This window comes from Salvelinus namaycush, chromosome 18 (assembly GCF_016432855.1).
Source record: "Salvelinus namaycush isolate Seneca chromosome 18, SaNama_1.0, whole genome shotgun sequence".
Taxonomy (NCBI): domain Eukaryota; kingdom Metazoa; phylum Chordata; class Actinopteri; order Salmoniformes; family Salmonidae; genus Salvelinus; species Salvelinus namaycush.
The window spans coordinates 36576403-36600926 of record NC_052324.1 but is presented as its reverse complement, the minus strand read 5'-3'; the positions used below and the strand labels follow the sequence as shown (position 1 = coordinate 36600926).

Below are 24524 nucleotides of genomic sequence, written 5' to 3'. Positions count from 1 at the left end.
TTTTTTTGTGTATAGGTGTGATAATTAGGCTATGGGTATCAGATATTGTTATATCAGAATATGTTATTATACACTCCCATTCGTATTTATTTGGACAGTGAAGCTAAAACTTTTAATTTGGACAAATTCACTTGTGTGGCTTTAAGAGCAGGGGGCGTGTTATTATATGATGCCTTTTATTTGAATATACAGTAGTGGAGTCAGATTGCGTCTGATGTTTTTCCTCTTTATCTGTGACTGACTAATTAATGCAAGACATACAGTTAAATAACTAAGCAGCGAGCGTCTAGTCCCCAGGAATGAAAATAACACTCTCAAAACGTTAATTTAGGAACCTTTTATTGGATCGTTCCTGCAAATAGTCAAGCATTCATTCAAACCAACGAGGGGATTGCGCTATTCAGAACCATGGATTTGCACATTCTGGATCACAGACTGCGAGTGACCAGCATTTGCAAAAATGGTCTGGTCAATTTCACTCACCCCCTCATCAAACTCATTTTCCTGCGGAACAGAGCAAGGTAAGGTTGTTTGCATGTCGAGATTATTTTAGCTAATTTAAAACCGTCAGCGATCCTAAAACCCGCAACAACAAAAAATAGTCAGTTCGCACTCGCTGATAGCAGACATGCTTGCTAGCTAACGTTTGCTAATTTGTTAATCCTGTCTCACATTCATTTGCTATGTAAATGTTATGATATACTGTAGTTAGCGACGCTATCCCGTTCAATTAAGGCCGTAATTGTGCATGTCATGCTATGTCAATGTAGCCAGCTGCACCCCTAAACAATGATTAAAACGTGGACCAAAGGTAACCAAACAATTTAATGTGGTGCACTGTTTATTGTACTTGTCGTCAATGAATGAGCACACCAGTTCAAAATGTATTAGTGTTTAATTTTCAATACTAATATCAGTCTTTCATTTGCTGAACAGTAGCTCAGTAAATGTAGCTAGTATTTGAAGAGTGATCATTAGAAAACCTAAAGTATGTTTAGTTGTTATAGGCCTATTGGTAACTATGCCAACAAACAAAACACGTATTCAGTGGTCAGATACAGGTAGTCTTTGGGCAAAGTAATTAGGCTAGTCAACCCCACCTCACTTTCACTGTTTTCTATTCAGGTGCTTGTCTGTTCTTACATGATATGATGATGAAAGCACTTTCCTTTCAATGGGACCTGATCACTTCCCTAAGACTTGTCTTGTCATGGCAAAGGCAGCTCTCTGGAAATTCATCTTTAAAGAGCCTGAATATAAAGCTTTTAATGTGTCTGGAACGGATGGTGGCTGCAGTGGCAATTTTTTGTTAATCCCTGGAAATCCTCCCTTTGTTATGTAATTGTTTATGACTCGGCCTGTCCTGCATATGCATCAGCCGGAAGAAAGGATTAAACATCTGGCAGATACTATACAGGCTAGCAGTATATTATACAGTAGTAGCCTATGTATTCAGAGGTGGAAAGGAGGCTCAACATACACGGTAGGCCTACATAGTTTGGGAAGAAATGCCATCCATGCCAAGTTGGAGAAGGCTGTTTTTCAAAGGTGATTTTATAGCCTAGACCCCACTTTGTGTTCGGCGAGGTCTAAGCAGCTCTACCGGCTGTCTTCAAGGACTTGCTTATCATAAAAGTTTCACAGATCAATCCAGTAACATCAGTCTACCAGCTCAGGCGCCATACTCCTCTGACAAGTGTCACTGAAGATAGATTAGGCATTGACCCAACCCCCCACCCCCCCGACACTTCCTTTAGATGTGTAGAGACATGTACACACTGGATATATTGCTCAATGATAGCTTCTAAAGGTGTTAGTCACCTAAAGAGTTTCTCAGCTTCTCCCTCCAGTGAGTCATTAGTAGGTTATTAATTGTACCTGCTGGCCTATGGGTACACTTCATGACAGGTCAGCTACTAGGGTTGAATCCAAAGAAAAGTCAGAATGAAGTAGAATTGCCCTGTCATGCAGTAACAGCTTAGGGACTTATGCTGTTAGCCTACATGGGTTTTGTCTCTCTTTGTTGTTGCTTTTCTAGTTATGTCATATTCTGTTGTGTCCTGGTTGTTTTCCTGTTTTGGGGTAAGGATCAGGCCATGTGGAAAAATAATGGTTTAGACTGAATTGTTTTGAGTTACCATGAATGCATTTGGGGAACATAACAACAACAATCCTAATATAAACAATGTTTTTTTAAAGTTTCTTTTTAGACTGCTTCACAATATAATTGGTTTTAGACTACAGATCTCCCTCTGCAATAAATTAGAATATTTGGCACAAAATCACTCAAAAGCAAACAACCATAGAAGGAATTTTAAGGATAGGCTACCTAACCACTCAGCAGTCAGCACAGTATAGTAGCAAACATCTTGTAGGCTGTTTTCTTGTTACAGCTCTGTCTGACTGGTGCTACTGAAGAAACTTTCTCATTCCTCAACAATCTGTTGTAGAATATCTGTAGGAGTGTATTATTGAATCTTAAGTAGCCTACTCTAGTGTTCAGCTGGTAATGGTAACTTTATTGATCATCTCTCTCTCACCAAGTTTCTGTTTCTTCTTGTCAGTGTTATTCTTCTGCTGAAATAAGCACTGTCAGCCTACATGATAAGGGTTTGAAGGAAAGGAGGAGGATTATCTCTCTCCCAGCTGAATTTAGTGTCTGCTACAGTGTTAATCTGTAAGGCTGTGGTGGTGGTCAGGGATGCACACTCATACTGTATAATGTTAGCCAGTAGCCTATGTTGCTGCCTGCCCCCTTACCTCTGCAGCTTGCTAACGAGAGAGCATGGGTCGCAACTCTGAGCCAAAACTAATGGGGATTTTTTTTGTTTTCATTTGCCTTCTACAGTAGGCAGTCAAGGGCCCTGCGTTAGCAACAGGGGGGAGAGCTGGGTAAACTTCATCCATTGTTCATTGGAAGACATTCTGTGAAAGTGGAACGCCCATTAGGTCAGCCTCTAGCCAACCACAAGTTTAGACACATACACCATGTTCATCCAGAGTTGGTGGGAGATGGTTCATAACACAGAACGCCATCACGGCTCACAACCCTCACCTTTCCTCTGATGGAACGCCAGTTCTCTCCTCTGTATTGGTAAAGAACATCATTTTGAGTGCCATTTTTTTCAAGTCTCTCTTTCACACACTCACTTTCTCTCTTTCACTTGCTCTCTTGCCCTCACACCACAAAATAAATAAATAGTTTATCACCAATCATAAATGTGCTGACTGTGCCTTTGTTGCATCATGGAGACACATGAGACTGGGGACACATGAGAATGGATGTTTACTTTTATCATCTAAGGCTGGAATAAAGAATTAGAATGTTAAACCTCCGTGTCAGGGCCGCAGATGTTTTGTAGAAGCTTTTATAGAAAATGTAGAATGACTAGCACAGAAACAGGAAACTATCCTAACCCAGCAACAGCGTCACGTAGATAGGAAGTTAAATACCCAGCTCCAAACCATTTTAAGAATGTGCCTGCATCAATTAGGCTACACTCTCCATTTGGTAAAAAAATATTATCATTAATGAGCTTTTAAATGTTTGCAACCTTAACAAAGCAGACTGAGGGTTGCTACCTGTTAGCACCATCCTCTCCCCCTTCTTCTTGCAGGCTTTACAATAACACGTCGGAAATCTAGCACTAAATTCCGAGGTTGAGAATGAAGCAAACTTTCACTGGCCTCGTTCATGCTCTGACGGGCGCTGGGCTACCTAGCAGTATGTAGCTGTAGAGCCGGACAGGGTGAGAGGTCAACAGGAAGGGCTGACTGTGAGGTGACAGTAGACAATGGTCTGCTGAGTTAGCTCGCTGCCTTGCTCGCTCTACAGATGGCTGGGTGGAGCTATGTATTTTGTCCCCTCTCACTGGTTGTGTTCCCTACTGTATGGTGTGCAGTACACTACTCTGTAGGGAATAGGGTGCCATTTCGGATGCACGACTCTCTCTGGATTGATTGCCCTGTCTCATGAAACCAGCGGATTACGTTTTGCTGAGTAGGACCCCGTACAGGATTCTAGTGTTATACAGATGGGTGGATAGCCATGGGGGGAGGGGGGGGGGGGTGCGACGTTTTCTAATGACAGCAGAGAGGGATGTTTCTGAGGCAGAATAACACTGAAGAGGAAGGTGTTGCACTGTTTAATCATCCAGAAGATTGGTCTGACTTTAACTCTGCGTTTGTGACAACGACCATAGGAGTTGACTATACAAGTCTACAGGACCAACTGATCTGGGGCCAGGCTATTTCCTCCTCAGTTTTGCAGCAACCTTGCAAGGGAGAAGAGGTGTGGTCTTGAATGAGCCACATACTGTATGTTTATGCTGAATGGACTTCCTGTTCTTTCACTCCTCTCCAGCAAAACTTCTACTTTGTATTATGCATAGTCCTCGTGAACCGATCTCTCCTGCTGGCCAGGGGGCAGTCTGCCACAAAGACAACATTACATTTACATTTACATTTAAGTCATTTAGCAGACGCTCTTATCCAGAGCGACTTACAAATTGGTGCATTCACCTTACCTTATGATATAACATTGTGGACAGAGTGTCTCCAAAACTCCTCTGTCTCTGAGACCAAAGTATTTTGGGTTCAGGCCTGAAATAATGAAGCCAGTCGGAGTCCCCCGCTTACCCCAATGTACCCAGTGTTCCCCACTGCTAGGCAGCACAGCATTGGGCCTAATGAATGGGGCCCTCGAAAGAAGGACCGATCTGCCGTCCCATCTCAGAACGGCCGGGTTTGGCTCTGCTCTCTCTAGGATTAAAAAACACAGTGGGTGATTGAAGCAAAGCAGAGCCTTGTTCGATTGGGTGCACACATTGTGAGCAGACCAGGCATGCCGGGGGAATATTGGCACAGCGAAGACTAGAGTTTGGTGCTTGGCCAGAGGGCACTAGGTTTAAATCACCCCTAACTCACACACCATCGCCATACTACACAGTAACACTCATAGTGGCAATATGTTTTAGTTTGTTCTGAAAATGGTGATCTAATCTTCTCTCTCAGATGCAAGTTCTTCAGTCTGACAGAGACCCCAGAGAACTACACTGTTGTCCTGGATGAAGAGGGATTTAAAGGTAAATGAGTCCTCCTTTGTATCAACCAGAGATGCACCACTTAACAAACCTCCACCCCCAGCCTATTCTCAATCACACTCCCTTAACATCCTGAAATCCTGAAGTCAACAACTTCAACGTCACATGGTTTTTTTATGGCCGATACTCTTTTTCTTTGGAGGTATTTTATTCCCAATGTCTGTATCTCACAGATGTAGTTGACATTACAGGCACATATTGCCTCCAGGCCTTCTCTCTCTTTCTGTCTATTTTAAGAGGTGAAAGCTGGTGCAGAGAAGCCACAAGGGGCTGCTTCTGACAAATGATTCCAACCAGAACAGTTCCCCCTTTGAAGGGGAATAGATAGAGAGAAAGAAGCAGAGCAGAGCCTTGCAACACAATTAGACCCAACCAAATCATGAGAAAACAAAAAGATAATTGCTTAACTATTTGCACATCATTACAACACTATATAGACATGTCATTTGAAATGTCATTATGCTTTTGGATCTTTGTAAGTGTAATGTTAACTGTTCATTTTTGAGAGAGAGATCAGAGTCCTGGCACTGTTGTGAATAAATACCCTTAGTTTCCCAGCCTGAAAGTGTTGTTTTTCTTCATCCCCTGAAGTAATTGAAGTTCACTTCACACATTTTTAATTCAAACCAGGCTCATCCCTGAGAACACTGAATTGTTGCATGACAGTGCTCTTCTTATGTGGAATGAAATAGGCTCTATAGCAACTAATATAGAAACGCATTGCTATATAAGATGAAATAACATAGCAACAAAATACACTGAACAAAAATATATAGTGTTGGTCCCATATTTCATGAGCTGAAATAAAAGATACCAGAAATGTTCCAAACACACAAAAAGCTTAATTCTGTCATTGTGTGCACAAATGTGTTTATATCCCTGTTAGTGAGCATTTCTCCTTTGCCAAGATAACCCATCTACCTGACAGGTGTGACATATAAAGACCAGTACACAATTCCTGGAAGCTGAAAATGTCCCAGTTCTTCCACGGCCTGCATGCTCACCGGACATGTCACCAATTGAGCATGTTTGGGATGCTCTGGGTCGACATGTACGACATCGTGTTCCAGTTCCCGACAATATCCAGCAACTTCGCACAGCCATTGAAGAGGAGTGGCACAACATTCCACAGGCCACCATCAACAGCCTGATCAACTCTAAGCGAAGGACATTTGTCACGCTGCATGAGGCAAATGTTGGTCACACCAGATACTGACTCGCATCCCTACTTTTTTTTGGTATCTGTGACCAACAGATGCATATCTGTATTCCCAGTCATGTGAAATTATATAGATTAGATTAGGGCTTAATGAATTTATTTAAATTGACTGATCTCCTTATATGAACTGTAACTCAGTAAAATCTTTGAAATTGTTGCAGGTTGTGTTTATTTCAATTTATTTTGGTAAACAATGATTTGTTAAATCCAGTACGATGCATCTGCTAGTGTATTTCACTGTATTTCAAAAGGTGATTGTGCACATATCTCAGTATACAACCCAATATCCTAGTGCACTTTCCTCCCAGTTCCTATACTTCCTGTATAAATCAAATATTACATTAAAAGTTTGAGAGCTCACACCTGTTTCCCAAGTAGTTGCCGGGCAATCTGCTGTTGATAGCCTGTTTGGGGAAGTGGTGAGGACTGATCAGTGTCCTGTCTGGGTCAGTTATGGCCCTCTAGACCCTGTAGGGAATAGTGTTTCCCTGCACCGTGCCCATCCTGTGTGAATAGACTGATGCAACTAGAGCGGAGAGTGAGAGGAGGACCTGGTTGAACCCTCCCTGACCCTTGACCCCTTCTCAGACCATAAACACACACACACACACACACACACGATGTTAAGAAGTCTAGCGATAGAAGTACTGCACCAGAATCAGCTTACTCTCCCCAAATCTTAGACTGACCTTAGATCAGTCTCTGGGGGCACTTCATCCTACTCCCAACATACTGTAGGAACGATGGTGGGGATGTATGGGATGGTGGAGAGTGGATGATGCCATTACCCCCCCCCCCCCCTCCCCCGAAGGAAGTGGATGGCAGTGGGGGTGGGGTCCAATCAGAGGAAATGACTTAAAATAGCTGTGTAGACATAAGGTCAGGTTTGGAAAGTAGCAACTTTGCATTGGGCCTGTATGTACGATTGCTTTTAGAAAGAAGGCCTAACTAACTAGCTGTGGGTTTTCTGCTCAATACAGTATAGACCACTAGTGGATAGTCTTTGTTTGAGTGAAGTAGTGTGTGTGTGTTCTGACATTACCTAACCACCCCTCTCCCCCTGCAGAGCTGCAGCCCTCGGAGCATCTACTGGTCGAAAGTTCCGTGTGGCTGCCACTCAACGTGGTCTCCAACGGCAACTCCTCCAGCAGCTCGCAGGCGGTGGGCGTGACCAAAATCGCTAAGTCTGTCATCGCCCCATTGGCCCAGCAGCACGTGTCAGTCTTCATGCTCTCGACCTATCAGACCGACTTCATCCTGGTGAGTCCCCTGTCTCTGTGACCCCTTCAGTTATTACCTGCTGGGGCTTATTGGGTTGTCTGATGTGATTCTTTCATTGTTTTTCAATGTAATGTAATAGGCCTACAGGCCTCTGAACATTCTGTAACGTTACTCCCTACTAAACGTGCCCCTGGTGTCTAACCATTACAACAGTTGCTAAAGCGATAGCCATAGGCATCATGCCCATAGGGGGCACAAGGGCACAGATTTGTCCTAATTTTTCAGATTTTAAATGAATTACTGATCTTCCTTTTTAAGCCCACATGTTATCATTATTTATAAAAAGGAGGAGGCAAACTGACTGGACCAAGTAAAGTGTACCCCCCCTATTTTCCCAAGTAAGTGGTTCCTTTCAAGGTGCGCCACAGAGCAAAGACACACAGCGTTTGATCTGCCTATAGCTGCCCGTGATGTGCAGGACTCTCAGGAGGTATGCTTGTAAATTAATTTGATCAAGCTATGTAGCCTACTGATTCCTTCTTGATGAGTACATTTAAAAAAAGAAATATATATTATTGGTTCTCTCTAATACCTCATAACTAGCTACCAAGCCATTTTAGGCTATTAGACAAGTTCGAGTAGCTTGTCTAATTATCTTAGCTGGCATGCCTGCTGGCAAGGTTGCTAGACTATAGAAAAACAAGCAATAACTAAATACTGAATAAGACTCGCATTCCTTTCAATATTTTACCCAGATTTTAGCAGAGATGCAGATAAGCATATTTGGTTCCTTTAACAAAAGAACCATCAGTCAGGAGGATACAGACAGCTCAAGAGGTATGCTTTAATATGCAGAAAAATAAACCGACTTTTGACATAGAATTAAGCATAATGATTATGGCTCTATTGCAGGAATAAGCTGTTTCAGGTGTTTGAATTTTTTTTAAATTCTCGAACTCAAACCTGCCATCCTCACTTACTTTGTGTCCCCTCAAATCCGTGTAAAAAAATAGCATATTACACAATGATGGAAGCAATGGGTCAAAGCGTTGCATGTACCGGAAGACGGCGATGATAAGTTGTGATGAAGTAGGTATAGCTTTGCAAAGCAGTTGCATTTGTCCCACTCCAAACGTAAAATAAATGTTATAAGTACAAATAGGCCATTAGTCTATTTGAAGTAATAGAAGTGACTACAATGTAGCTTCTTTTTTTTCTCTCTCAATGTCACTGACTGTCAGCCCGTATGTTGTCCGCTTACTGTAGGTGAGGTAGAAGGACCCGGCTGTCAGCCCGTATGTTGTCCGCTTACTGTAGGTGAGGTAGAAGGACCTGGCTGTCAGCCCGTATGTTGTCCGCTTACTGTAGGTGAGGTAGAAGGACCCGGCTGTCAGCCCGTATGTTGTCCGCTTACTGTAGGTGAGGTAGAAGGACCCGGCTGTCAGCCCGTATGTTGTCCGCTTACTGTGGGTGAGGTAGAAGGACCCGGCTGTCAGCCCGTATGTTGTCCGCTTACTGTAGGTGAGGTAGAAGGACCTGGCTGTCGTTATTAATACTGTCTTACTGTAGGTGAGGGAGAAGGACCTGGCTGTCGTTATTAATACTGTCTTACTGTAGGTGAGGGAGAAGGACCTGGCTGTCGTTATTAATACTGTCTTACTGTAGGTGAGGGAGAAGGACCTGGCTGTCGTTATTAATACTGTCTTACTGTAGGTGAGGGAGAAGGACCAGGCTGTCGTTATTAATACTGTCTTACTGTAGGTGAGGCAGAAGGACCTGGCTGTCGTTATTAATACTGTCTTACTGTAGGTGAGGCAGAAGGACCTGGCTGTCGTTATTAATACTGTCTTACTGTAGGTGAGGGAGAAGGACCTGGCTGTCGTTATTAATACTGTCTTACTGTAGGTGAGGCAGAAGGACCTGGCTGTCGTTATTAATACTGTCTTACTGTAGGTGAGGTAGAAGGACCAGGTTGTCGTTATTAATACTGTCTTACTGTAGGTGAGGGAGAAGGACCTGGCTGTCGTTATTAATACTGTCTTACTGTAGGTGAGGGAGAAGGACCTGGCTGTCGTTATTAATACTGTCTTACTGTAGGTGAGGTAGAAGGACCTGGTTGTCGTTATTAATACTGTCTTACTGTAGGTGAGGGAGAAGGACCTGGCTGTCGTTATTAATACTGTCTTACTGTAGGTGAGGGAGAAGGACCTGGTTGTCGTTATTAATACTGTCTTACTGTAGGTGAGGGAGAAGGACCAGGCTGTCGTTATTAATACTGTCTTACTGTAGGTGAGGGAGAAGGACCAGGCTGTCGTTATTAATACTGTCTTACTGTAGGTGAGGTAGAAGGACCTGGTTGTCGTTATTAATACTGTCTTACTGTAGGTGAGGGAGAAGGACCTGGCTGTCGTTATTAATACTGTCTTACTGTAGGTGAGGGAGAAGGACCTGGTTGTCGTTATTAATACTGTCTTACTGTAGGTGAGGTAGAAGGAACAGGTTGTCGTTATTAATACTGTCTTACTGTAGGTGAGGGAGAAGGACCTGGCTGTCGTTATTAACACACTGGAGGAAGAGTTCAACATCTACAGAGAGGTGGGGGGAGAGTACTCGGCTGTTCTCAGCCAAGATGTCCGCAATGGCTTCCAGAAGAACGGCAAAGAAGGTACGTCGCAGCAGAGAGAGGGGAGGGGAGGGGTGAGACTGAATGTATTGGAGGGAGTCACAGAAAGGGACAGACGGAGAGAATATATAATATCAGTCTGTGCTGTTTTTTGAGGAAACTATGGGTAACAGAATAGCAATGTTTTCCAATAAAATCCCCCCACATGATAAAGTGAAGACATGCTTGTACTCTATAACACTACTTCTCACTGTCCCAGTGCTATAGGTTATTTCAGATTGGGTTCAGGTTCTAAACTATTATTACCCTTCTGTTTCATATCCAGCCCCCCAGCTGACAGTGCACCCTTTGCTGATACCTCAGAACCAGTTCTGTGTGATGAGTCTGGACCCAGACACTCTGCCTGCCATCGCAACAACACTCATCGACGTGCTCTTCTACTCTAACAGGTTAGCTCTGCTCCACGCAAAACCCTTGTCCCTTTTATCAGAGTTGTTGCCTTACCAGTTCAAGTCAAGATGGCTGCAGTGTGAAATCCCTCGTTAATGCCGGGTTTATCCTTACTTAGGGTAATGCTTCTGCCATATTTTTGTAAAAAACAAACAAAAAAACAGTTGTTTTAGGACGGCACATAAGTGTTCTTATTCTGAGTCTATGATGTAAATGATTTTCTTCCCCAGTCCTAAAGAGGGCGCTCTTCCCAGCCAGGACCTGGATTGTATCAAGTTCTTTTCCTTCTCTCTGATCGATGGCTACGTCTCTCTGGTCATGGACACAGAGGCACAAAGACAGTAAGACTAATCTCCTCTCACTTCTCTTACAACACGAGATACAAAAAGTATGATTCTCAATCAGGGACAACGATTTACAGCTGCCTCTGATTGAGAATCATACCCGGCCGAACACAAACAACCCAACATAGAAAAATAACACATGGACAACCCACCCCAACTCACGCCCTGACCAACCAAATAAATACAAGAAAAAGGAAAAACAGGTCAGGAACGTGACAATTTCTCCGTGTCTTTGCCATGATGAGGGTGACAAAATGACTACCGTAATCAGAATTATGGGAAGTTTGAGCGCGCTCGATTTACGTCACATTATGTGACGGTGCTCAGTTTTTTGGCGGCATGAATCTTGTGAAAGCGGGAAAAATCCATAAATTAGCCGCGTCATTGTATAAACCGCAAGGTTCAAAGCGTGGGAAAAAGTAGCGGCTTATAGTCCGGAAATTACGGTAAGCACCCACCTAATTATTATTTTTTATATTTTTTTCTTAGCAGTCAAACTGCCGACGCGTTCATGTCATGTGACATGCACACGTCATTGTAATAGTATTTGGAAGATGAATACACAACGCAGAGTTTGAGAGGACTAAAAATTAGAGTACTAATGGTCAATAGCGAATTGTAAGTAGGAGTTGGGTTTCAGTTCAACATCTGTGGAATGTCACTCCTGAACTCAGAGCAACGTGTTCTACGTGGGCCACGTTTTCATTGGTCTGTACATTGAGTCTGGAGTTGGATACATGTTATTTGGCCATTGGCCAAGTTGTCCTGCAAGGACTTCTGATTGGTCAACCCCAGGCTAGGGTGGGGGGTTATAAGTGGCATCCTGTCCTTTGTTCTGAAGGGGGGAAATGCTGAGGACAGGGGGAGACTGAACATCTGCCTCCCAGCATAACATCTTGATTTGTCCTCTCTGAATAAACCTATTTTTCTCCCCCTGATTTGCTTTGGAGTTTGTGTTATTGAAGAATAGACATAAATTGCTAACATCATGTAGACGTTGTTAACACGTGACACTTACATGTTACGTGTCAGTTTAATATTTCATATCTGACAATGAACATGTACATGAAATGTCTATCTTATACAATGAAAAAAATCTTATAAGACAACCCTATGCTTAGCATGACAGTAATATAGTACATGTAGCTAAAATAGGCCTATCACAAAGAACAGTAACAACTTATTTTATGGTATATAAGAAAAAAGATTAGGCTAGTTAATATGCAGCCGGCACTCCTGGATCTAGGCCTAAAGTGCCATCGCAATGTATTCAGACTCTTTTTGTTATTATTCCACATTTTGTTACATTACAGCCTTATTCTAAAATGGATTACGTAAAAAAAAAAATAGGAACATGTTTCATTTCATCCATTTTAGAATAAGGCTGTAATGTAACTGTGGGAAAAGGGAAGGGGTCTGAATACTTTCCGAATACACTGTATTTCAAAAATAAATATGGACAGCACCCAGTGCTGAAAGTTGAGTAGGCCAATTTACTAAAAGCTTTGTTGGAGCCCTATTTAAGAAATAAGTAGGGTAGTCTTACCTGTTTGACAGACCCAATTATGCTATATTGGTCGTTATTTCCTCCAATAGGGAGAGTCTCGCCAGATCTTTCCAAAAGTGCTAGGAAATCAAATGCATCATCATTTTTACCCAGGCCTATTATTTTCCAATTTCAATCTTATATGACAACACTATGCTTGACATGACTTCTATCAGAAATTTTGCACGGAAACCTCCTCGGCCCTAAAAGTCCTCGCTCCGTGAGAGAAGCAGACATGAAAGAGAACTTTAGCCTACCGATGTCAACTAGATTTTTCATGCATTCATCATTCTATTGATTTATAACATTATTATGGTGAGCAAGGCTTCAATTCGTATTCTAGAGTAACAAGTAGGCTAATGACAAGAGAAGCTGCAGGTATCTAATTTTTGTTGACTAACAAATAGCCTACCAAATGGCAGAAATTATCAACAGAAACATATCAAAAAAACAATAGAAATTAAATGTTTCAAGTTGTCACATGCACAAGTACAGTGACATGCCTTTCTTGCAAGCACCTAACATAACAATGCAGTAATCAATAACAATGTAATACAACAAATAACATGAGGCCTAGTGCTTATTTGACTCTTTGCACCTTGCTTTATTTGAAAGGATTTGACGATGGTTAGTTTAAGACTTAGAGGAAAACAGTGCAGCGGGTCATGATAGGCCTACACAGTTGAAGACATCACGCACGGGCCCCAAGGGCTATAAGCAAAGCAGCAAAGTTGATGGACACCTTTAGAGACAGTGGATTGATGCATGTTGTATATATTACTATTGTTATTCAAAATGTGCCTGCAGTGCCATATAAGACATGTCAAACTCAGAGGGCCGAGTGTCTCCGGGTTACGCTCTTCCTTTGTACTTGATTGAGGAATTAAGGTCACTGGTTAGTAAGGAACTCTCCTCACCTGGTTGACTAGGTCTTAATTGAAAGGAAAAAACAAAAACCAGCAGACACTAGGCCCTCCATGGAATGAGTTTGAAACCCCTGATGAAAGAGGACACTTCTTTTGAGCCTAAAATAGAATAAAGAAATATGTAGACCCTCCCGCAGTTGAGACTTTACGGTATTATAATAGCACTATGGCTCCAGGCGTCACACAGACGCTAGTCAGGCGTTCGATAGCCAGATGGTGGGGATATTGCTCCTCCTGAATTCAGGCCTGTGATACTTGGTAGCAGCAATGACCAACACTGTGTGTGTCTGTGTGTATTCTAGGTTCCCTGCTGATCTTCTCTTCACAAGTTCCTCCAGGGAGCTGTGGAGGATGGTGCGCATTGGGGGACAGCCTCTGGGTTTCGGTAAACTACCTTTTAATCCATCCTCTGAAAGACCCACTATAAGTATGTTAGGATCATGCCCAACTCTAACCTGGGTAGACTGATACTTATACTGATACCACAAATACTTAATTGTTGATCACTCCATCTCTCTTCTCTTCTCCAGACGAGTGTGGCATTGTTGCCCAGATATCCCAGCCCTTAGCCGACAACGACATCTCAGCCTATTATATCAGCACCTTCAGCTTCGACCATGCCCTGGTGAGCAAGCCTTTAGCTGCTGATGTGACACCCACTGGCACCCAGCTTTACTCTACAGAACATGTAGTATAGAACTTTAGAAGAGGGTATGTTCTGATTCTGACCAACAGAGGGCACTGTTCACCCCTGGATAAAGGGTAACGTGTAGTTTAATGACTGTGATAGTTTTTTTTATCCAAGAATACAGTAGCAGGTGTTTGCAACAGGGCTTATAAACATCACAAGAACGTCAGAAGCGCTATCAGATGACAGAATGAATGTTTGATTTGTCAGAGGATGCTAAATCAACCGCTTCCTGTGGACTTTCCAGCTTTTGTTGGTTTGACGTGTCTTCTGCACTATCTGCATAGTTGACACCTGAATGACACCGATAGTTTGACGTGAGATACCTGACTAAGAGATAAGCTGTCAGTCAGAATGCTTCTCATGCTGAAGACAATCGGATTATAAATGGAAAACCATCCACGTCGCGGAACCTGACATATTGCTCCTGGACACGCTAAACACCTTCTTCGCCCACTTTGAGGATAACACAGTGCCACCGACGCGGGCCGGTCCCGAGGACTGTAAGCTCTAGTTCTCCGTGGCCGACGTGAGTAAGACTTTTAAGCGTGTTAACCCCCTCAAGGCTGCCTGCCCAGATGGCATCCCTAGCCGCGTCCTCAGAGCATGTGGAGACCTGCTGGCTGGAGTGTTTACGGACATATTCAATCTCTCCCTATCACAGTCTGCTCTCCCCACTTGGTTTAAGATGTCCACCATTGTTTCTGTACCCAAGAAAGCAAAAGTAACTGACCTAAATGACTATCGCCCCGTAGCACTCACTTCTGTCATGAAGTGCTTTGAGAGGCTAGTTAAGGATCATATCACCTTAGCTGACACCCACTGCAATTTGCATACCCCCCCCCCCAATAGATCCACGGATGATGCAATCGCCATCGCACTGCACACTGCCCAATCCTATCTGGATGAGGAATACCTATGTAAGAATGCTGTTCATTAACTACAGCTCAGCCTTCAACATGTGGCGGTCATGACATTTTGTCAGCCGGGGATTGTCAAGCAAATAACTGCCGGTCTCAAGGTAATTGACTGTTAATTACGTGAACACATTTAGCCTACAAGCCACAGATGCAGACCTTTGGAACATCTACATTTTAAAAAAGTATAATAAATCAATTTAATATACGCCATCACAATAAATCCATTATTTATTTTGGGTCATAGAAATATGATATGAAGGGTCAGAATAGCGTACGCTGAGTTGTCTGTATGTTAGGCCCCAATATGGCTATGGGCTACACTAGTTCATTTAGCAGACAAGATATGCCTAAAAATCTGTGGTATTATTTTATAGTATGTACAATACAATTGAACTGAATAAAATAGAAAGGTTATTTTTTTCAAACGATTTCCAACGAAGTGCGCACATGTGGATATTCTGTGTTGAGCGGTTAACAAAGAAACAGGTCCTCCTATATGCAAAATCTAGAGTTGTCTTTGCAACTTTAGTTGTGATACAAATGTTGGGTTATATGTTCAGATTTTTAATACATTCTAAGGCTTGTCGGTTAGGACGTCTACTTGCATGACACAGGTAATTTTTCCAACAATTGTTTAGACAGATTATTTCACTTATAATTAACTATCACAATTCCAGTGGGTCAGAAGTTTACATACACTAAGTTGGCTATGCCTTTAAACAGCTTGGGAAATTCCAGAAAATTATATGGCTTTAGAAGCTTCTGATAGGCTAATTGACATCAATTGAGTCAATTGGAGGTGTACCTGTGGATGTATTTCAAGGCCTACCTTCCAACTCAGTGCCTCTTTGCTTGACATCATGGGAAAATCTAAAGGAATCAGCCAAGACCTCAAAAACAATTGTTGACCTCCACAAGTCTGGTTCATCCTTGGGAGCAATTTCCAAATGCCTGAAGGTACCACGTTCATCTGTACAAACAAGTATAAAGTATAAACACCATGGGACCACGCAGCCGTCATACCGCTCAGGAAGGAGACATGTTCTGTCTCCTAGAGATGAATGTACATAGGTGCAAAAAGTGCAAATCAAATCCAGAACAACAGCAAAGGGCCTTGTGAACATGCTGGAGGAAACGGGTACAAAAGTATCTATATCCATAGTAAAACGAGTCCTATATCGACATAATCTGAAAGGCCGCTAGCAAGAAATAAGCCACTGCTCCAAAACTGCCATAAAAAAGCCAGACTATGGTTTGCAACTGCACATGGGGACAAAGATTGTACTTTTTGGAGTAATGTTCTCTGGTTGATGAAATAAAAATAGGACTATTTGGCCATAATGACCATCGCTATGTTTGGAGGAAGAAGGGGGAGGCTTGCAAGCCGAAGAACACCATCCCAACTGTGAAGCACGGGGGTGGCAGCATCATGTTGTGGGGGTGCTTTTGCTGCAGGATAGACTGGTGCACTTCACAAAATAGATGGCATCATGAGGAGAGAAAATTATGTGGATATATTGAAGCAACATCTCAAGACATCAGTCAGGAAGTTAAAGCTTGGTCGCAAATGGGTCTTCCAACTGGACAATGACCCCAAGCATACTTCCAAAGTTGTGGCAAAATGGCTTAAGGACAACAAAGTCAAGGTATTGGAGTGGCCATCCCAAAGCCCTGACCTCAATCCCATAGAAAATGTGTGGGCAGACCTGAAAAAGCGTGTGCGAGCAGGGAGGCCTACAAACCTGACTCAGTTACACCAGCTCTGTCAGGAGGAATGGGACAAAATTCACCCAACTTATTGTGGGAAGCTTGTGAAAGGCTACCTGAAATGTTTGACCCAAGTTAAGCAATTTAAAGGCAATGCTACCAAATACACTCAATTAGTATGTAAACTTCTGACCCACTGGGAATGTGATGAAAGAAATAAAAGCTGAAATAAGTAATTCTCTCTACTATTATTCTGACATTTCACATTCTTCAAATAGTGGTGATCCAAACTGACCTAAGACAGGGAATGTTTACTAGGATTAAATGTCAGGAATTGTGAAACTGAGTTTAAATGTATTTGGCTAAAGTGTATGTAAACTTCCGACTTCAACTGTATATTGTGTATTCTAGTCAAGGCCATCCTATCAACTATTGCTGTACATATACAATTGTATCCTACCTATTAATCAGATACACTATATATTCTATCCACATACTGTCCATTTTTTGTCTTTTATCCCATCCTATATACTTCAACATTGCTTGTCCTAATATTTCTTAGTTCCATTCTTTTACTTTTAAATTTGCGTGTATTGTTGCGTATTTAAGTGATAATGCCTGAGAAGCCGGTGTTTGGAGGATATATTGGCACGGGGGTTGTTAGGGCCGAGACTTTGTCCCGGGCCTGCAAACCGTGCCAATATATCCTCCAAACACCGACTTCTCGGGCATTATCACTCTTATACAACTGGTTACCAATTTTTTTTTCAAATAATAATTGACATATTGTATTTAAAAAATGTTATTTTGATTAATTTATTCATATTATTTCATTCTTCAAGTAGATATAATCCCGACACACATCTAGGTTTGCTACACAAGTGGGCTGGTCATTCGTTCTATCTGTTCTGTTCTGTTCGTTCATTCTAAATGTTCCATTGCCATACTGGTTGGCAATGTTCTTATCCCTTGGTTGCTAGCTAGCCAACTACAGCTAACTTAGTCATGTCAAAAAGCCAGAATAACAGCAAAATAGGGACATTTGCGTTTGTTTAAGGTGTTTTATATTGACATTTATTTGGATACATCTATATGCGCCCGAGTGGATTATTAATTATTATTATTAATCGATTATAAATGCCTTTTTTTAAACTTTTTTTTGCGTGAACTGGTGCACGCATGTTTTGGGGCAGGGCTAGTTGAGAGGAAGTGATAGCCAGCCTGCCTTACTGTGTGTGTGTGTCAGTCAATCACTCAGTTGGGTCTGTACTCCGACTGAGTGATTGACTGATACTCACTCACAGTCTCTCTCTTACACACACACACACACACGGCAGGTAGGTAGTGGTTAGAGCGTTGGACCAGTAACCGGAAGGTTGCAAGATCGAATCCCCGAGCTGACAAGGTCAAAATCTGTTCTGCCCCTGAACAAGGCAGTTTACCCACTAGGCCGCCATTGAAAATATGAATTTGTTCTTAACTGACTTGCCTAGTTAAATAAAGGTTACATAAATAAATAAATGAGCTAATGAGGCACGATTTCGCCTGGCATAGAAAATGTGCTCACTCGTCTGGACACTGTCGTTCAGAGGAGCTAACCAACTACACAGCTAACACAATCACTTCAAACTAAAGCTGGAAAGACTGCAAACTAGCTGCATTTCATTTCGTTGTACCTTTTTTTAAATGACATTTCTTTGTACATTATGGCAGCTGATTCATGATTCATGTCGGAGAGACAGCAAGGTTTATACAAATCTCCGCTGTTGAAAACTAAAATGTTAGTCTAAAAGAAATGTGAGAATGACAAGATGATTTTTCTAGTGGAGATCAAGTTTATTAAGTGCCTGGCTGGACTGATGAGACCGTGGATTGCGCAGTTAGATGGAACAGAATAAATAGGCATTTCAACATCATAGATTTAGCCGGTGGTAACTTGTGGAATAGACAACAGTTGGAATGTGGTTTTAATCTATCAGCATTCAGGATTAGACCTGTTGTATAATGTTAGATATTACTGCACTTTTGGAGCTAGGAACACAAGCATTTCGCTACACCCGCAATAACATCTGCTAAATATGTGTATGTGACCAATAACATTTGATTTAAGATGCTGGTGGAGTAGGAATTGGAACCATATTCCATTCTGTTCTCTTCTCCTGTGTTCTACTGTAGGTACCTGAAGAGGACATAGTGAGTGTGACTGAGATGCTCCAGCAGCACAGGAAAGAGCCAGCCTGCTGATGGCGACCTGACGGCTTGGTCCATACTACTCCCCTCTCCGTGTCCTGGGGAAGTACAGGGCTGAAGAGAGATGCGAACTCCGTGCCTAGACTAGCACTGCAGCGTGAGCAGTATTAACCATAAACTTTGTTGCCATGACCACCAAAAGCGCTTCAAGGAAGGGGTGTCGGAAGAGAGCATCTTGTCTTCCCAGAATCCCCTGGGAGACGCACTGATTGAACGCTGCCAGGACCCCCGACCAATGCACACAATGGGACAAGGGGATTGGTGAACTGAAGTACAGTTGTGATGATGGTAACACTGTACTTAAGGCCTGCAGGTATAATGCATTATGATGCGGTTATGTTTTCATTAGATGACTTGTTATAGGCATATATAACCCCCTCATGTCTTGTTATCGTCTCATAAAGATCCTGACTAAATAACAGCCATCGAGTCATAGCCCAAGCCTTGTAATAACGCATTATAAAGGCTTGTACATGTTTATAACATGTAATAATGTATAATACCTGCAGTTTATAAAATGTAACCGTGAGGGATTTTCTTATGCTACTTACCTGCTTGCTGCAGGGCACAAACATGTTACTAGTACTATAAACAACACGACTGTCTTCCAGTGATGTTTATATCGTAATGCTGTGTCAGAACGCCACCCTTTGTGTCAAAGGTCAAGTTATTTCATGGTTGAGTGAATTATGTGAAGCACAACTTATGCATTGGTAAAAAATGATTCTCCATTGGTGCTTTTTATTCGCCATATCTTCACAAATTGTACTTGTAAGGCACGTAAATGGGCTAATCGCACCCCAATAACTGAAGCTGCTCAGTGATGTGTCTGCACAAGTCTTATTTTGGACAATCACATTAGAGAAAAAAGACATACCAAAAAAAAAAAGTCAAGTTTGAGGTGTATTGGTGGAAATTAGTGTTAATTGTTAAATATATCAGAATTATATTTTCTTGAAAAACGTACGCAGGCAAAACTAGGGGGGAAAAATAACATCCCATAATTACCAGGTTAAAGAGTAGCTTTATTCAGTGCCGTGATGCAGTTTCAACATCAATATTTTTTTAAGGGTCAAAATTTCTGTACTTTGTCTTATTCTTCAATTTTCTTTTTCAATTTGCACAATTTAAGAAATGTATTATTAAATAATGTATTGGTTCTGGACTTCATTATGGATACATTGTCACCTCATTTTTTCCCCAGTTAACATTTGATTGTTAATTTACTTTTGTATGGATGAATTTACACTAAAATAGCTTAGATATGGGTTTGAGACATTACACATACTTTGTCAAACTAAGTTATGCAATGTCTTCATGACAACCGTTGTGTTTCTTCAGTCTTGTTGAGTGGACTTGTAATCTATATTAGATGAGTGGGTGTGCATTTAAATGGGAGGAGAATGTTCCACACTAAACATGACATTTTTATAGAAATTCAAAGAAAATGTGACATTTCCTTTATTGGTTGTGGTTGAGACACCACTCTTATACTAGAGTTGATCAAGCCATCATAAGTGTCTCCTTCGCTCACCAGCACAGAAGAACTCTAACAGACTTACAATATGTTTGGTAAATATTTTTACTGTACTCTTACAACAACAGTTAACCATTTGTGACATACTTGGATTGTTAAAAGAATAACCTACTATTGTTTGATTGTCAAGTTTTTGTGTGCATGCGTAAAGTGTGTGTTATGTCCCTAAGTATACATACACACTGTATAGCAAACATTGTAATAACCATGTTGCCCTTCACCAGTTTTACTCAGCGTCTTTCTAGTGATCAAGTTGGAGACAGCACGTGCAGCACCCCACTCTGGAAATGTGGACAAGTATCAGAAGTCTTTAGACCAAACCATAGAGCTTTCCAAATTGTCAGATCATGAAGCTGGCATCCTCCTGACTAGTTACGTAAGTAACAAGATGGAATTGAGGTGGTTCGGTCAATATCTTTGCCCGAGACCTGATGAATTGCATTAGCTCCCCAGGATAATGACTGGGCTTTATCTCAGTGGGCTAACCCAAGTATTGAGGGCCTGTAGGGAACCGGGGGTCACCGTGACAAACCGTAGTGACGGCCTCTTCTGGTGAATGAATTTCCCAAATTCCTCATGATTCGAAGTGATGACTTAACCCACGTGATCTCATATGGTTTTCTCAGAACTGCCCGTCGCAGTGTCACGGCAATTATTGTTTGAAGCTCAACTTTCTGCCAATATTCCACAGGGTTAGACAGTGATGACTGTTAACCCACATGATTTCATATGCTTTTCTCAGAACTGTATTATTCATGGGAAAGCTGTAACTACTGTGTAACAACCACCGATTCAGATCATAGGCTATAACGGTACCTTTTTACACTGCTCAGCATAGTTCTGAACTATACTAGAAAACAGGTGAATTGCACAAGGAGAATGTCAGTGAACTGATTTGAATTACCCCCCTCGTGTTTGCAGATGAAAACGAATGGCTTCCTGAACGGCCAGCAGGCCCCCAGCATGGATGGGGTTCCCTCAGCAACCATCGCTATCTCCACCACTAAGAAGAAGCTTCGGAACATCTCCAACAAAGCCATGATCTTCCACTGGCACATCGACGTGGTAACCAAATACATGACTGACATGTTGGAGGTCTCAGATAATGACACTCAGATTCTTCTGGGCCTCCTGAGGGATTCCAGGAACCGTCTCAAGAAACTCTCTGGCCGTGTAGAGGTGCTCCTGCAGATTCTGGACCCAAACACACCCACTACTACGTCCACTAAGCCCCAAGATGTGCTCCGTGATGACTATGAGAAGAAGATCTACGGCTGGGCTGTGCTAAACAGGCACAAGGAATTTCTGGCCATGGTGTTAAAGGAAGTTGCTGGCTTTAAGGATCACAGTGTGTGAGGATTATACGAAGTGGTTGTTTGTCACCCAAGGGTGATTTTAGAATATTTATTCCAAAATAATCAGGTATTTCATGTAACTGAAGAATCGGGACAAAGGCCAACCGCCAATAATATAAATATGAAAGAGAAGAGTGTGATTGCTGCACAGTATATATTTTATATCTATTTTTGAATTTATTTTTTGTTATTATTTTCGAAACAGTCTTGAATCAAATTCATTGGTTTGCTCTTAGTTATCAAATGTTGTATTCATATTTAAGATACTCAGTTCACTCTCTTTTTAAGCTATTTTGTCCCTACTGCTCCTTGTCTATGGAGCCTCAATTATTCCCTTATGCCCCACACATGGCAGATACATTGAGGTCAATGAGGTAGTGGACGGTAAACTCAAGTAAACCCAGTTTAGGGTTAGGGATCTATTTACCCATGAAGCTCAGGGATTTTGCGCATCAATTTTTTTATGACAACATCCCTGGTTGAGGGTATCCTGGTCGAATGAGTCAAAATTGAAGGAGCATCTCCTCCTGACTGAGCTGATGCACAGGGGTGATGGTGGTTGTGGTTATAGAGTGAAGTAGAACCACAGGAAGTAGTACAGGCACTTCCAGGACGATCAGGAAGTCCCAGACAGTGAAAGGCTATGTCTCAAATGGCACTCTATTCTCTAGTGAACTACTTTTGACCAGAGCCCAAGTAGTTCACTAAATTGGGAATAGGGTGCCATTTGGGACGCAAACACTGCCTCCCTAATCAGTCACATCTCATGACTTCCTTCCTGCATCCTCACACAACACAGAAAGCAGGCTGACGTCTGTCAGTTTCATTCTGATGCTGCATACTAAAGCGTTGCCTATGCCATAGATGGTTATTGTATAATACAAATATATGCATCCGTGTACTGTAGGTTGTTTTCGATAAGTGTCTGCTAAATAGCCTATTTAACTGTACACTATATGGGTTTGTGTTTAAACTTGCCACTTTTGGTCTCTTTTAGCTACGTCAAGTAGTGGTGGCCTTTTTATAAACTGGACATTTGTGTTCAATTTACACACAAAATGTATGTGTTCAATTTGTCATGCGATTGATATGAACACCTCAAAAAGAAGAATCAAATGGGTGATGTTCCCTTCAAGAGCTGTAGGTAGTAAACACTGTAAATGTTATATTTAATTAAAAAACAATATGAATACTGTAATGAATGACTACTTTTACTGTGTTTGTTTTGCCATTCATATTAAATGCTCAGTGTAGCCAAAATTCTGTTCTTCCTTTGTTTTGTATGAAATGTGTACAACAGCTGATGAAACAAACACTGTACATGTGAAACATGTGATCAGTGTTATTTCCCCAATAGTTGCCGGTTGAAAATCAACACAGAACCTTCAATTCAGCAGGTTCTGCATGGCTGGAGCTGTGGATTGACTCAGGACATCACCAGGCAAAAATAATAAAGACTCTAACAAACGTCTATGCCAATAACCGCTAGCTTTCAGGTTACATATTCCTACCATTAAGCTTCTATGGTAATGCACTGCTCAGGTCCTATTGTTACTTCTACAGTGTCTGCATCTGGGTCTTACCTAAACGTGATATGTGGTTAATGCACTGCTCTGGTCCCCTTCCCTGCTCCACTCAGACAGCCTTAGCAAGATTATAATTTTTTTATTCCTTTTTGACCATTTAATGGGAAACTAAACTCAGCAAAAAAAGAAACGTCCTCTCACTGTCAACTGCGTTTATTTTCAGCAAACTTAACATGTGTAAATATTTGTATGAACATAACAAGATTCTACAACTGAGACATAAACTTAACAAGTTTCACAGACATGTGACTAACATAAATTGAATAATGTGTCCCTGAACAAAGGGAGGGTCAAAATCAAAAGTAGCTGTCAGTATCTGGTGTGGCCACCAGCTGCATTAAGTACTGCATTGCATCTCCTCCTCGTGGACTGCACCAGATTTGCCTGTTCTTGCTGTGAGATGTTACCCCACTCTTCCACCAAGGCACCTGCAAGTTCCCGGACATTTCTGGGGGGAATGGCCCTAGCCTTCACCCTCCGATCCAACAGGTCCCAGACGTGCTCAATGGGATTGAGATCCGGGTCTTCGCTGGCCATGGCAGAACACTGACATTCCTGTCTTGCAGGAAATCACGCACAGAAAGAGCAGAATGGCTGGTGGCATTGTCATGCTGGAGGGTCATGTCAGGATGAGCCTGCAGGAAGGGTACCACATGAGGGAGGAGGATGTCTTCCCTGTAACGCACAGCGTTGAGATTGCCTGCAATGACAACAAGCTCAGTCCGATGATGCTGTGACACACCGCCTCAGACCATGACAGACCATCCATCTCCAAATCGATCCCACTCCAGAGTACAGGGCTCAGTGTAACGCTCATTCTTTCGACGATAAACGCGAATCTGACCATCACCCCTGGTGAGACAAAATCGAGACTAGTCAGTGAAGAGCACTCTTCGCCAGTCCTGTCTGGTCCAGTGACGGCGGGTTTGTGCCCATAGGCGACGTTGTTGCCGGTGATGTCTGGTGAGGACCTGCCTTACAACAGGCCTACAAGCCCTCAGTCCAGCCTCTCTCAGCCTATTGCGGACAGTCTGAGCACTGATGGAGGGA

The 24524-nt window shown here is 42.2% G+C and overlaps 1 protein-coding gene across 1 annotated transcript; it reads left to right on the top strand.

Annotated features, from left to right (window-relative positions):
* The first annotated feature begins 29 nt into the window (after window positions 1-29).
* On the top strand, window positions 30-20644 carry LOC120063403 (cytosolic arginine sensor for mTORC1 subunit 1-like). Its single transcript, XM_039013769.1, has 9 exons — window positions 30-521; window positions 5014-5084; window positions 7388-7581; window positions 10072-10207; window positions 10491-10614; window positions 10846-10956; window positions 13734-13816; window positions 13962-14056; window positions 18922-20644. Exons 1-9 carry the CDS (start codon window positions 409-411, stop codon window positions 18988-18990), a joined length of 996 nt encoding a protein of 331 aa, XP_038869697.1. The 5' UTR covers window positions 30-408; the 3' UTR covers window positions 18991-20644.
* The last annotated feature ends 3880 nt before the right edge of the window (window positions 20645-24524 follow it).